This window comes from Cibotium barometz, chromosome 48 (genome assembly GCF_041138505.1).
Source record: "Cibotium barometz isolate CiBa-2024 chromosome 48, ASM4113850v1, whole genome shotgun sequence".
In the NCBI taxonomy this organism is placed as follows: Eukaryota; Viridiplantae; Streptophyta; class Polypodiopsida; order Cyatheales; family Cibotiaceae; genus Cibotium; species Cibotium barometz.
This window is the reverse complement of record NC_141093.1, coordinates 5,167,882-5,182,291: the sequence shown is the minus strand read 5'-3', so window position 1 is coordinate 5,182,291 and position 14,410 is coordinate 5,167,882. Positions and strand designations below refer to the sequence as shown.

The following is a 14,410-nucleotide window of genomic DNA, read 5'->3' as shown; positions in this document are numbered from 1 at the left end:
AAGAGCTCAAGCTCTCCTCTCCCCTGTTCATACTAAGGGCTGAGCTGAAGCAAGAGAAGCACAAGAAGCGGTACGAGGATAAGAGCTTCAACTACTCTTCCCTATTCGTGTTGGCAACTACACCCTTGTTCGGGAGCTCTACGGGAGGCATCGGCAAACGACCTCTGATTGAGGAACTTTCTTCGTGGGAGTAAAGCTATAGGACAACTATACTATCCTATTGGACTGAATTTTCTGGCCGAAAACGTGTTTGGGGCACATTAGGATCTCCGTTTTTTGGAAAGCAGGCGATTTCGAGCACTACGGGCACATTGAAATTACTGGTTGTGACATTTGAGTGTAGTACAGTACCACTGTAAAAAATATAGTAGTTTGCAGGACAAACCAGAGTGCTGTTTCTGGTAAATTTGTGAGTCTGGCAAGATGTCAAATGATGGAATAAACCAGATTGTTGCTGAGAAGCTTGATAAGAACAACTTCCATGCTTGGAGGTTCAAGTTGACAAACTTCCTGATGGGAAAGGGTTACTAGGACTACATAGAAGGTGATCCTCATGAAGAGACACCGGAGATACCGGAGATCAATCTGACTGCTGTGCAGATGTGAAAGAAGTCAAGGATTGGAACCAAGGAGCCAGAAAAGTTATGTATTGGCTCTCTATCAGTATACAAGACACCATGATTGGGCACATACAGGATGCCAAGTCCCCCAAGGAGGCGTGGGATACCTTGGTAAAACTCTATGAAACAAATACTAAGGCACGAAAGATACAGTTGAAGAATGAACTTCATACTGTGGAGAAAAAGAGTATGTCTGTGAATGACTATGCATTGAAGATCAAGGGTATTGTGGAATCCCTTGCATCTATTAGGGTTTCAGTAGATGATGATGATAAGGTGGAAGTCTGTCTCTACGTGGTCTCGGGCCACAATACAAGGCATTCAAGACGTCTATTCAGACTCAGGAAAACATTCCCAATTTCACAGATTTGGTGTCTATGTTGATTATAGAAGAGAAGAGCTTGGGTGTGAAGACCAACAATCTTCACAAAACAAAAACAGTTCAGAGCAACAGGCCTTCTACACAAGTTCAAGAAGAGAACGAGGTAGAGGAGGCCGTGGTCGTGGCCAAGGAGGTGGCCGAACATGTAATCCGAATTATGGCTAGCAGTCAACAACAACAACAGTCCCAGAATTCACAACAACAACAACACGTAGGTGGAAGAGGCCAATTCAAAGCTAGGGGGAGTCAAAGAGGTCGTGGAAATTAGCAAAGGCAGTATAATAATACACTCGGATGCTTTTATTATGGTAAGCATGGACATGTGCAAGGCAGATTGTTATAAGAAGCAGGCTGACATGCAAAATGAAAAATCGCAGCAAAACAACTATGCATCCTCGAGCAGAAACATTGAGGATAATAAAAGGTTGTTTGTTATGCAGCATGTCGTTAATGCCATGTTCAAAAATGTTGAAGCAGCACATAAAGATGATGTATGGTACGTTGACTCAGGTGCTTCGAACCACATGACAAGTCATGGAGAGTGGTTCAAGGAGATGAAAAACCTTGAAAGACCAAGTTTTGTGGAAACAGGGGAAGAAACTGCTCATCCAATTGCCCATGTTGGAGATGTGCCATTGTGCAGGATGGCAAAGTGAAGTACCTTGCAGATGTACTTCATGTTCCGAACATAACAAAGAATCTGGTTTCAGTTGACCAGATGATTGAGCAAGGTTTGCAGGTTCAGTTTTACAGGTTCAGTTTAACCCTGATGGTTGTTATGTTGAAGACTTTAAAGACAAGTGCAGGGGTTGGTTGCAAAAGGCAACAGAGTGGGTAGAATGTTTACATTGAATGTAAACATGCCTGAAGTGAGTGCTGCGATGTTTGCAAATGGTTCAGAAATTGTTGCATACACAGACATTTGGCATAAATAATTAGACATGTGAATATGCAGAGAATGAAGTCTATGCGGACTAAAGAAATTGTGATAGGGCTGCCAAAGTTTAAAGTTAAAGGTAATGCAAAAAATATGTGAAGCATGCCAATTTGGAAAGCAAACAAAGCATGTATTTCCACGTTACAGAAATGTGAGCAGAAATGCACTAGATGTTGTGCATTCAGATGTATGGGACCTACGAAGACCATGTCTATGGGAGACTGCAAGTATTATGTGACATCTATTGATGACCACACAAAGAAAGTGTGGGTATACTTCATGAAGGAGAAGAGTGAGGTGTTCACTCATTTTCAAAATTTCAAAGTTTGGTTGAAAAGCAAACAGGGAAATATGTAAAGTGCCTAAGGTCAAATGGAGGAGGAAAGTACTTCTCCAATGAGTTCTTTGAATTTTTGAAGAATAATGGTATTCGGAGACAGTTTACATGCAGATGCACTCCACAGCAAAATGGAGTTGCTGAATGAAAAAACAGGCACATTACTGAGATTGCGCGAGCATTGATGGGAGAGAAGAATATGCTGCATAGCTATTAGGCTGAGGCTGTTTCTACAGCAGTTTACATCACATGAACAGAACTCCAAGTGCAGCCATACATGATGAGAGGAGAGATTTATTGATAAAAAACCTGATTTGTCTCATCTTAAAGTCGTTGGATGCATTGCATATGTACATGTGCCAGATGAGCTGAGAACTAAGCTGAATCCAAAAGCTGAAAAATGTGTGTTTATTGGGTATTCCCTTGAGTAAAAGTGATACAAGTGTTATAACCCTACTTGGACAAGATAGTTCTTGGGTTCCTTTATATGATTCCATAAATTTCTCTAACCAACAATCTTCAAGCCTATTGCCACAACAAATTGATCAATCTCCATCAAATGCTAGCGGTCCATTTTTGTATGCTCTAAGAGTGTACTTTTGGATTGATTATAGGTTATAAGGTGCTAACATCGCTCTCAAGACTACTAAGTGGTTATAAGACATCTTGGAGTTTTTGACATGTTAGAAGTAGTAAAGATAACTAAGGATCAATAGGCATACCTTGCATTTCAAATCAATTTAAGGAGAGGAGAGAAAGTGGGAATTCGGATTATTAGGATAGGGAATTAGAGTATGAAAATGCTCACTATTAAATCCATTTTCAAAAAAGATGTATGTAGTATTTGATAAGAAATAATACGAGTGATCTTATACCCGAAATCTTATCCTTCAAATTTCACTAGTGGATTGACCCGTTTCTTCGCACATCTCCTCAAACCTCCAAATTCAAATATACCCCAACCTCCTCGAACCTCCTCCTCTTCCCAAACCTCCAAAATCTTGCCACCTAGCACCTTTGTGAAACTCTTCCTTTATATAATATAGAGAAGGCAAGCTTAAAATACAAGTGATTTTTCCTTAGAAAATAATACACCGAAAAGGATGGTTATAGCAAGAAGATAGATACCCTTTTCTTATCTCCTTCCTAGCTTTGGGATGTAAAACCTCTCCTCCAAGCTAGAGGTTTTCATATGGCTTGTGAGAGATCGACCATTTGCTTTGAATTTGACAGGTTACATCACTTCACCTTCGTCAAGTACATCTTGTTTTATGATTGTAGTGTGATATAATTGAAATCACTTGTATATGTATTAATGTTCTCGAACTTACCTTTAGGCTATATATGACACACATGACATTATAGTGAATACAGTATGAACATGAGACATCAATAGTATTCATTACATCAACAACTTGCCTTTGACCACCACCTGTTTCATCAAGGCTTTCCACACACAGACCATGCTCCTTGGGCCCCCAAAGTTTGACTGTTGACCTCCTAAAGATATGACTAAAAGTAGATTGACAAACAACCCCAACAAAACCCAAAAGACATTTTGATGCCATGGGCTTTTCCAAAGTCTCCACTATAACACACCAGTGATTCAAATCTGTTAGGAACTTTTTTCATTGCCAAAAGAAAAGAAGCAATGAAAATATGTGCCCCCAAGACTGGTCTGCATGCTCCATCACCTTGTAATCTTGGAGTTCAAGCTGCAATGGTTTTGCTTGCTAGCATGTTGTAGCTGAATGCACTAGGCAGTCCTGTGAGTGACAAGGAGCCCCCATTACATGTACAAGCAGCAAACAAGGTATAGTTAAACGAAATCGTTTTACAAGCAATCAATTAAGAGGTAGCTGGTATGCCCAGCGTGCAGATAGACTAATTTTCTTCGAAGTGTAGGTAGAACCTTGCATAATAAGACATTTTACTGAAAAATTTCAAAGCAGAGCAGCTTTCTGAGGCCTCTACTTCCCATTACGGTCAGCCTGCCGAGCTGCAGGTGTTGCAGGGCCAAGTTTTGCAACCAAATCCTCCACTCGGACTTTTGAAGCGTCCCTGCGATTGCCCAAATCTGCAAAATATCTACTGACGCAATACATGCCTGCAGTCAAAGCAACCAACCCCCACGGTTCAGCCATGAGGAACCCAAGAGGAGATGAGACCACAGCTGCCAATGGTGCTCCAAGGAAAGAAACCGCTTGCCCACTGGTCCCGATCGTATTTCCATCAATGATGAGAAGCCCCGTCTTGCAGTACGTTGCAAAATCTTCACAATTGTTTCGAAATATGTGGTAGCAGCCAAACCCATTTTTTAGAAGATAATCTGCACGATGGAGGACTTCCTCGGCTGGATCCGACAAGGCAAGAGTGCATGTTCCACCGCGTGCTTTTACAAGGAAGACAACCATGTTCTCCCCGTACTCAAAGCGATACAGGGGGCATCCACACAGAAAACAATCTATACAAGAGCATAAAACGCCATTGCTGTCCTTGTCTAAACCACATTTTTGGCAAGGGGTATAAGATTGAGATGAGCCAGCACTTGTTAAGTAGTTATCAAAGAAAGTGCCTGTGCCAAGCTCCTGACCTTGTCCTCTTGTAAAATGGATCACTTTCCCATCACCGACATAAATGCCTGCAATTATCAAAGGAACAAATTTACTCAGAGAGATCTTAGCAACAACTTCATGTCAATCTTTTTAGGCAGACTACATGGGTATGGTAGCGCCTTCCAGCTGGGCCATATTGTCAAGCTCCTTTTAAACCATGATGATCAAGATCAGCAAACAGCATGCATTTATTATCATGATGAAGTTACCACCTGCACCTTTCATAGAAGCCCTCTACACCACAAATCCATCTAACCAGATTCTCCCCCTCAGTTCAACACTCACAGTGTCACAGTCTACCAACAGCAATACCTAACATTATCCAGCTTTGTTATCAGTATACAGGGAAGCCATGCAACCGCTGACTCTTGAACCACAGAGCCCAGAGCAATGGTGATCCCCATAGAGTGAGAGTGGAAGTAGTGTCCTTTACCGTACATCGTTATAGGGCAGTGCAAGAAGAGGAGTGGAACAGGAACAGGGGGATTCTGTGTGGGAGGGGCGATGAGCAGGAAAGAGTGAGATTACTTTGGGAATGAATGGGCAGACTCTGACAGTGATTCAATGAAGGATTACCTGGATGATGATGTGGAGGAAGGGCAACAGACCAAGAGGCCGAAGATGTCTATGGACTCTCTAGAACAGGATTTTGCTACCAAGGAACACATCAAATGGGCACATGCGAGACTCAGTGAGGGTCTGAAGAGAGGAGAGAAGGGGGTGGCCTCTGAGGGCTCCTGAAGCGGTGGGGGGTGAAAGTGGCCCTCTCAGAGTATTTTGTGAATCGTCAAGTTGCACGTTTTGCCTCCAGTGGTCTGCTGCTGTTTTACACCGGTGGTGGGCTAAGTTGCTCTAGAAAATGAGAATGGCTAAGAGACCTGCGGGACCTTGGCAAGGATTTGGGAGAACGTGGCAGCAGGGACATCTTCAATTAAGATGGTATTCTGGTGGAGAAGGTTAAGCTGCAGGGGCCTATAACGTACTTCCAGTAGGGTTTCTATACCATACTCCTTATTGACTCCTCATGGGTTCCCAAACTCCTGGCTAGAGCTCCTTTGTTTCACATGAAACATTTCGTGATGTCCTGCCATGGGATCCACTGTTTGACATCAATAAGGGTTTGGTAAATGCATGTCCAGTCTGGGTAGAGGTGGTGGATTTGCCCCATTGTCTTTGGCCTGCATTAAGTGTGGTGTTACTGCTAGTTCTCATTTTCCTTTAGCTAACCGTGTTGCTAACCTTGGGAATGTTTATCAGGACTTTAATTGTGACTAACAATGCCCAAAAGAGGGGGCGTGGAGCTGTGGACAGCCCATGGGCACCCAAGGATACCAATGTTACATGCTAAGGGTGTTGACAAAATTAAGACTAATTAAGATTCACAAACTAAATACACACGGAGAGAGGAAAAGATTTACCTAATCTATCATATGTAATACCTACATGAATATTTACAATGAAGATTTACATAAACTCTTGAATGATGTGCATTAAGCTACTGATGCATATAACTAACTGCACTTGCTGCTCCAAAGTTTCACAGGGCTGAAACCTGCTGTGACAGGGTTGCCAACTGCTGATCCAGGGCATGGGCTTGTATATCCAGATCTAGTGTGTATATATACTGGTCAACCACGTGAAGGGCTGGTCTGGGCTGGTTGACCAGTATATATACACACTAAATTGCCCAATCCTTGTGGATATGTGTGAACACCCTATGGGCTGTCAGCCTGCCCAAAAAAATGTTCATAATTAGGCACATAAGTGTCCACATGGTGGCATATCCTCCCACCATGTTCTTTCCCCTCCCAACACAGCATGCTCCCACCCACCCCCCCCCCCCCCCCCCAAAAAAAAAAAAAACGGTCCTTTGTTAGTGACTCCTGAAATTCTGCATTATAATAGTATCCAGATAGCTATCCATTGAGACCCAATGGTGCTTTGTTCCATGTTTACATCACATTTCCAACAGTGCACATCCTTAAACACATGCATGTGAACTCTTATATGCAGCCATTGTGTTCTATCATTTGACGTAGGTGTGTGAACATATCACAACAGCATGAGAGAGACAGAAAGAGTGTGTGTGTCTGTGTGCTCGCACAAGGCAGGCTAGCCAGGAGGGGATTCCTTTAGTGGACGTGTCCCTGTCAAGAACTAAATGGGGGCAAGCCATGAACACTCTAGGCCTTCTTCCTATACCTAGTCTTGAAAAAAAAAAAAGGACCTGAACATAGGGTAGAGGGGAACACCCACCAAAACAGTGACAACCCCACCCCTATGGGGCTCCAAAATTTAAACCACCACACTATAGAAGTAGAACAAGAAATGTTAAGGTGTTGCTCCAATATTGGCTCTTTGCTCCTAAACATGCCCACATCAGTAAGTTCCTATTAGCAAAGAAAGCTCCCTAAACATGCCCACATCAGTAAGCTCCAATTAACAAATTCAAAAGCCAACCGAACGGCATTTTGCCAGAAAGGAGGAGAAAAAATAAAAATACTTTTTTCCAAAGAGGAGGGGAGCAAGGTCTTCATCATCAAATTATCAAGGGCTAATTTTTTCCCTATTTTTGAATGACAAAAAATCCTTCAAAATTAACTCTCCACAGAAAACTATGTGCAGTGAAGAAAGGGAAGTACCATGGTGGGCGTAGGAGTAAGCGAAACGCCAGGAGTAGACATGGTCGCCAGGCTGAAGCTTTTCCCGTGAGACGCGATTGGAGAAGATTCCCATTACAGACTTCAACTTGGGGGGCGCCATATCTCTCTCGTTCCCTCTCTCCCTCAATTGCGCTCCCTCTCTCCCTCAATTGCGCCTTTCCCACGCAGCCCAGTATAGATATACATGTATATATATATATTTATATACGTATGTATGTATGTATATGTATATGTATATGTACATATACATACATATATAGTATGTATGTATGTATGTATATGTATATGTACATAGACATATACATATGTATATATACATATATATACATATGTATATGTATATGTATATACATATGTATACATGTATGTATGTGTGTGTGTATATATATATACATGTATGTATGTATGTATGCGTGTATTCCCAATTTTTGAAATGAGGTATAATTTTTCACGTTTGGGTGAAAATATTTGTTGTTGCCTAGGTAGATTCATACTAGACCAGAGTCGCTTCCAAGACACATAGAGCTTTGGGTGCCTTTTCCCATCATAAATGCTCATGACCCCAGATCACCTATACCCGTCCAAGGTTGATATTTGACGGCGGTCAAGTCTCACCCAAGTTTATTTTCCAAGATTTACTGTATTTTTTGACAGTCCATCTATACTTATATAAAGAAGATTGAAGTCTCTTTTGGCACGTGTCATCAAAGAATGCAAAGTGTGGGGGGTGGACAGAGAGCGGGGGAGGGCAAAATAGAGAGAGAGAGAGAGAGAGAGAGAGAGAGAGAGAGAGAGGTGTGTCAACCAACTTGTATAAATAATGGAGTGTATTTAATAGGAGAAATGCCCAAAAAATGGGCATGACTATATATTACCAAAATGTAAAGTCTATCTATATAGATAAAGCCTCCCCCCCCCCCCCCCCTTTTTTTTTTTAAAAGCCCTTGCCCACTTCCTTAAATAGGATGTTTATCTCTAGATAGAGGTTAGACCACATAGAGACAATAGATACTAATTAGGATCAATGTCAATGGAAAAAGATTCGAACAATCGGTGACCTCACAAACGTGTTCTACCATCCTTGTGGCTAATGGAAAATGGCTCTTAAGGTCAAGTTCCTACCATCTCAAACCCTCCCACAAAAAGCTAAAGGGCTTGCAACAAAAGTAACAAGTGAAAGGGTTATCATTCTAGAATAACTTATACACAATTTCTCTAATGTGTATAAGTTAACAAGAGGCTTGCAACAAAAGCAACACGTGAAAGGTTCATGTCCTTTTGGAATAACTTATACACAATTTCTTTAATGCATATAAGTTAACGAGAGGCTTGCAACAAAAGCAACAAGTGAAAGGTTCGTGTCCTTTTAGAATAACTTACACACACTTTCTATAATGTGTATAACGAGAGGCTTGCAATAAAAGCAATAGGTGAAAGGTTCATCCTTTTAGAATAACTTATACACACTTTCTCTAAAGTGTGAGTGTGTGTGTGTGTGTGTGTGTGTGAGAGAGAGAGAGAGAGAGAGAGAGAGAGAGAGAGAGAGAGATTAATAATGAAAGGTTCATCCTTTTAGAATAACTTATACATTCTTTCTCTAAAGAGAGAGAGAGAGAGAGAGAGAGAGAGAGAGAGAGAGAGAGAATAATGTCCATGGCATATCTCATCGTGGAATGAAAAGTTAAATAGAAATAAAAACATAGCTATCTCACTAGGGTGATACAAAACTATCCATGAAAACTCATCCTAGAATACAAGGAACATAGAAACATGAGAGGAGCATCAGCCCCTAGTAGATGGTATACCCCTCTCCAAAATATCAAGCATGGGGCTAATGGGTATGGCCGAGAGGTCTCCCTCATCTCCATGAGAGAGAGAGAGAGAGAGAGAGAGAGAGAGTTTAATAATGACGAATCAAATGATGGAGGATGAAAGTGGATGTAAGGATAACTTGAAGGAATATCTTTTTAAACTAACTTTCTAAAAGACATTTGACTTGTGAAAAACGCATGTTACTACTATCAACATTCTGAAATTGGGTCAACTTTTTTTTCCAAAGTGAATATGACAGTGAGAGAAAGGGTGGTCATTTTTTTATAAACTATTTACTTCTCAATTTTAATTAGGGCCAAAAAATCTAACAAAAAACTATGTCTACCTCTCTAAAGCAAGCTCAAAAGCAAAAGTTTAAAAACAAAGCCCAAAGGAAAAAGGCAAGGTATAAACTTTCTTTCCCCACACCATAAGAATAAGCAATCGTCTCACAACTAGAACTACATCCCAAGGCCAAGAAGATGAAGATTTAAACTGAAGTACACAAGTAACCTTTTTGTATTAATAATGGGTTTAAAAGATAAAGCCCAAAGGAAAAAAAGCAAGGTATAAGCATTGAAAAGTTATTTTCTTTCCCCACACAAATAAGAACAAGAAATCATCACAACTAGAACTACATCCCAAGACCAAGAAGATGAGGATTTAAGCTAAAGTACACAAGTAACCTTTTGTAGCCAATAAACAAAGCAACCGTAAGTTTGCAAATGAAAGAAAGCTACACCTAGGTTAGCCTAGTTTAACTTGGATTACCCTTGATTAGCTTGATTAGACTGGATTAGAGAGAAAGCTAAAAGTGACTAAGATATCCAAAGGGTTCAAAAGATATTCCAAAGATATCAAAAGGTATAATAGACCTAGGGATATTGCCTTTTATAGTCCCAAGTCCCTAATGCCCTAACATCACATGCCGTATCTACCTAGGCCCATCCCCCATGTGCATGTGTAAGTCTAAACCATCCCCTCCTACACTGATTTCATCCTCGAAATCGAAGGGTGGTCATACACAAAAGACACACACAAAGGCTATATGCAAAAGCCAAAACCATTTTAAAAAAAAAATTAAGGCATTGAGCTTTTCAAGCTTCCATTCGCGCTATATTTTCCGCCATCGATTGCAGTCTCATCTCCATATATTCAAAGCATAAAATAAGCTTGTGTTTAAGCTCGATTAAGCTACAATTTTCAGCACATCGCTTTGGTGGATAAGCTTGAATTAAATCTTTGAAGTTATAAATTCAATTTGTTGCAGTTTATTTATTGAGGAAAGAGGAAGAAGAAATTCAGGAGCCCTGCATTATGGATTTTATGTTGTGACCATCAATCCAGAAACTAAGAGGGGGGTAGTAATCCTCAAGTTTTTTAAGATCTCTTTTCCATGCTCAATTTGCCAAAACCACTTTCGGAGTTGGAAGTGTGGTCTTTTTTTTTGGCTCAAAAGGTGATATGTTATCCTTGCCCTTGATTTAGTTCCTTGATCCAATGTTGTAGAAAATTCACAAGTCTTCACCTCTTTGCCTTCTTTAATCTTTGGGTAATACTGAGTGTTTCCCTTTCTCCAAATACATATACCTTTGCTCATTTCCCTTTACATATGCCCTTGCTCTTTTCCCTTTCTCCAAATACATATACCCTTGCTCTGATACTACTCTCAATACCTCTTATACACTAGGAGAATAAATCAATTTGCTTACATATATTAGTTGAACAAAAAATTGGACTTTCCACAAATTAACAAGATAAGCAACAAATTGCAAGAAGAAAACATAAACATCACCGTTGATGCCAATTTGGTCAATTCTTCCCCCTCATACATGTAGCTCCCTTCACGCATGAGTATTTTAATATTGTATTACAAAAACTAGCCCTGGAGCTAATAATAGATGATTTGTACAAAATTGGGCTTTCTTTTTCCACTTTGACAAAAATAACACAAGCATTGAGATTGTTTACACACAATGTGTTTAAAACTAGAATATTACAAAGAACCTAGTTTTTGTTGGACAGATTGAGCAGGGTCTACAAGTGAAGTTTAATCCTCAAGGATGTTTTGTGGAAGACTTCAAAAATAAGTGTTGCTTGGTTGCAAAGGGTAACAGAAATGGCAGGATGTTACTTTGGATGTGAACATGCATGAGATAAAGGCAGCCATGTTTGCACATGAAACATGTGTCATTACAGTTATTGACATATGGCACAAGTGCATTGGTCATGTGATTGTACAGCGAGCGAGTGAAGTCTATGCAGGCCCAAAAGATTGTTGCAGGTTTGCCAAAGTTTAAGGTTGACGATATGCATAAGGTATGTGAAGCATGCCAACTTGGTAGGAAGCCAAACATTCTTTCCCACATGAAAAGCATGTCAGTGTGCAAGGCCATTGGATGTCATACATTCAGATGTATGGGGACTGACCAAGACTGCAACATTTGTAGGTTGCAGGAACTATGTTACATTCATTGATTACCACACTAGGAAAGTGTGGGTTTATTTCATGAAGGAGAAAAGTGAGGTGTTTGCTCACTTTTAGAGATTTAAAGCCTTGGTCGAGAAGGAAAACGACATGCAAATAAAAAGCCTAAGATCAGATGGTGGGGGAGAATTTTCCTCTAATGAGTTTAGCGATTTCCTAAGAAAGCAGGGAATCAAGAGGAGGGGATGCAGGTACACTCCATAAGAATGGTGTTGTAAAAAGGAAAAACAAGCACATTGCATAAGTGGCACATGCCTTGGCTGAAAAGAATATGCCAGATTACTTTTGGGTAGAAGCAATAGCAACTGCTATGTACATTATGAATAGGACACCCACTGCAGCTGTTCATGGTATGACTCCTAAACATAAGTTTACAAGCATAAGACCGTATTGTGTCTCACTTGAAAGTGTTTGGGTGGGGTGTATTGCATACTTACATGTTCCTGCTGATGAAGTGAGAAGCTTGGCATTTTGTCTATGGTTACTCCTGGTGTAAGGAGAACCATGGTTGTTTTGAGGACACTTGATAGTGATCCAGGTGTACGCAAGTCTATAAGGGTTAGATACCCTGTTGACATGTTGAGATATGGTGGATATACAGCCCATCATTATGCTTACATGGTAAAAGCAGGAGGTTGAGTCCACTTGCTTTGAGTAGGCAATTGGAAATAAGAAATAGGAAGATGCCATGGATGAGGAGATGGCAGCATTGGATGCAAATGCAACATGGAAGTTAGTGCCTTTGCCTACTAAATGAAAAGAAGGCAATTGGATGTAAGTGGGTGTATAAAGTTAAGCACAATGTTGATGGTTTAGTGAGAAGGTACAAGGGAAGATTGGTTTTGCCAAGGGCTATGCAGCACAGACTTATGGCATAGACTATGAGGAGACATTCAGCCCGTTTGCAAGAATGGAAACCGTGAGAGCCGTCATTGCTATGGCTGCACAGCGAAGGGTTTGTCTTTACATCAAATGGATGTAAAGAATGTTTTCTTGCATGGTGATTTGTAAGAATAAGTGTACATGATGCAGCCCCCACCAGGTTATGAGAGTGATGCACATCCAGATTTTGTGTGCAGGTTACGCAAAGCATTGTATGGCTTGAAGCAGGCACCCAGAGCATGGACAAACAAGATCGGGGAGTATCTTGTTACCATTGGATTTCAGATATCCAATGTAGATTTTTCACTATATGTGAAAAAGACAGAAAGAGGGATCATGCTATTAGTCATCTATGTGGATGACTTGATTATCATTGGTGATAGTGATGCAGACATACATGATGTCAGGATGCTTTTGAAGCAGAAGTTTGAGATGAAGGATTTGGGTGAGCTGTAGTATTTCTTGGGCATAGAGAGGTGGTGAGATCACCTCATGGCATTTTGCTATTGGCAGAGGCAGTATGGCTTGGACATGTTGTTCAAGTATGGTATGACAAGTTGTAAGCCTATTTCAGTGCCATTGGAGCAGAACACAAAGCTTTCCGCAGATACAGGTGAAGGACCCCACTACATATAGGTGCATACCATTACAAGGCCAAACTTGAGCTATGATGTTGGACTTGTGAGTCAGTTTATGTAGGCTCCTAGGAAGCCACACTTGGGTGCGCTAGACGGATCCTCAGGTACATAAAATCTACAGTTAATTATGAACTTTTCTATGAGGCTGGTACAAACATACAGTTGCATGGGTACACAGATGCTGATTGGGCTGGTAGTATTGTAGACAAGAGATCTACTAGTGGCTTTATGTTCTCATTTGGGAGTGCTGCTATGAGCTGGAGTAGTAAGAAGTAGCCAATAGTTGCCTTGTCGAGTACAGGGGTGCTACTATGGCAGCTTGTGAGGTAGCTTGGTTTCAGAAGCTACTTGGTGACATGGGAGAGCGCGTGGATAGGGCAGTTGTCATATATTGTGACAACATGAGCAACATACAGTTAGCCAATAACCCAGTATATCATGCTAGAACGAAACACATTGAGGTGCATTATCACTTTGCAAGGGAGAAGGTTCAGCAGAGATGTAGATCTGGTATATGTCAGCTCAAAGGATCAGGTGGCTAACATCTTCACACGAAGGCATTAAGCACAGAGAAGCTCCACAGGTTTAGGAGCTTACTTGGAGTACAATGTGTGGAGTTGAGCTCGAGGGGGAGTGTTGAGATATCGAGCTCAACTAGTGCTATGGCGGACATTGATGACCCGCCTGGGTGATAGCTTTTGCATCTACACCAGTGGCATGGTTGGTGAGATTATGGGTGATATGCAGCTAGTGGGATGACAAGCTGTGTTGACAGCCATTTTGGATTACCAGAGATTGGCATAGTTATAGTGCCAGCTCATTTAGTTGGGTTCACATTATGGACTGACCCTTGTATGTTGTAGTAGTTGAGTACTAATCCATATAGTGTGTATTCTTATCCTTATGTTATGTTGGTTGAGTATAGAAGAAGAAGATAGAAGAAAATTCAGCTATCCATCTCTCTCTTGTGTCTTGCTCTCTCTCTTGTGTGTGTGTGTGTTTGCTTGCTAGGGTTTGAAGCTCTCCCTCTCCCCCA

The 14,410-nt window shown here is 41.0% G+C and overlaps 1 protein-coding gene across 2 annotated transcripts; it reads right to left on the bottom strand.

The window, feature by feature from the left end:
- Positions 1-3,295: 3,295 nt before the first annotated feature.
- LOC147610733 (protein LEAD-SENSITIVE 1-like) lies at positions 3,296-7,724 on the bottom strand. 2 transcript variants are annotated; one of them, XR_015263867.1, is made up of 3 exons: positions 7,534-7,724; positions 4,189-4,917; positions 3,296-4,042 (listed from the first exon to the last, which is right to left on the bottom strand). XR_015263867.1 is itself a non-coding variant. In XM_086785201.1 (2 exons), the coding sequence occupies exons 1-2, from the start codon at positions 7,652-7,654 to the stop codon at positions 4,247-4,249; spliced, it is 792 nt and encodes a 263-aa protein (XP_086641327.1). In that variant the 5' UTR covers positions 7,655-7,724; the 3' UTR covers positions 3,296-4,246. The 2 variants fall into 2 exon arrangements, 1 of the variants encoding a protein (XP_086641327.1); XM_086785201.1 differs by having other exon boundaries at positions 3,296-4,917.
- Between the last annotated feature and the right edge of the window lie 6,686 nt (positions 7,725-14,410).

What these genes read in the sequence shown, in the direction of transcription:
- LOC147610733 (XM_086785201.1), bottom strand. Translation starts at nt 7,654, where the DNA reads ATGGCGCCCCCCAAGTTGAAGTCTGTAATGGGAATCTTCTCCAATCGC. An exon ending in TTACTCCTACGCCCACCATG is followed by an intron (nt 4,918 to 7,533) that starts GTACTTCCCTTT and finishes TGATAATTGCAG; the next exon opens with GCATTTATGTCGGTGATGGG.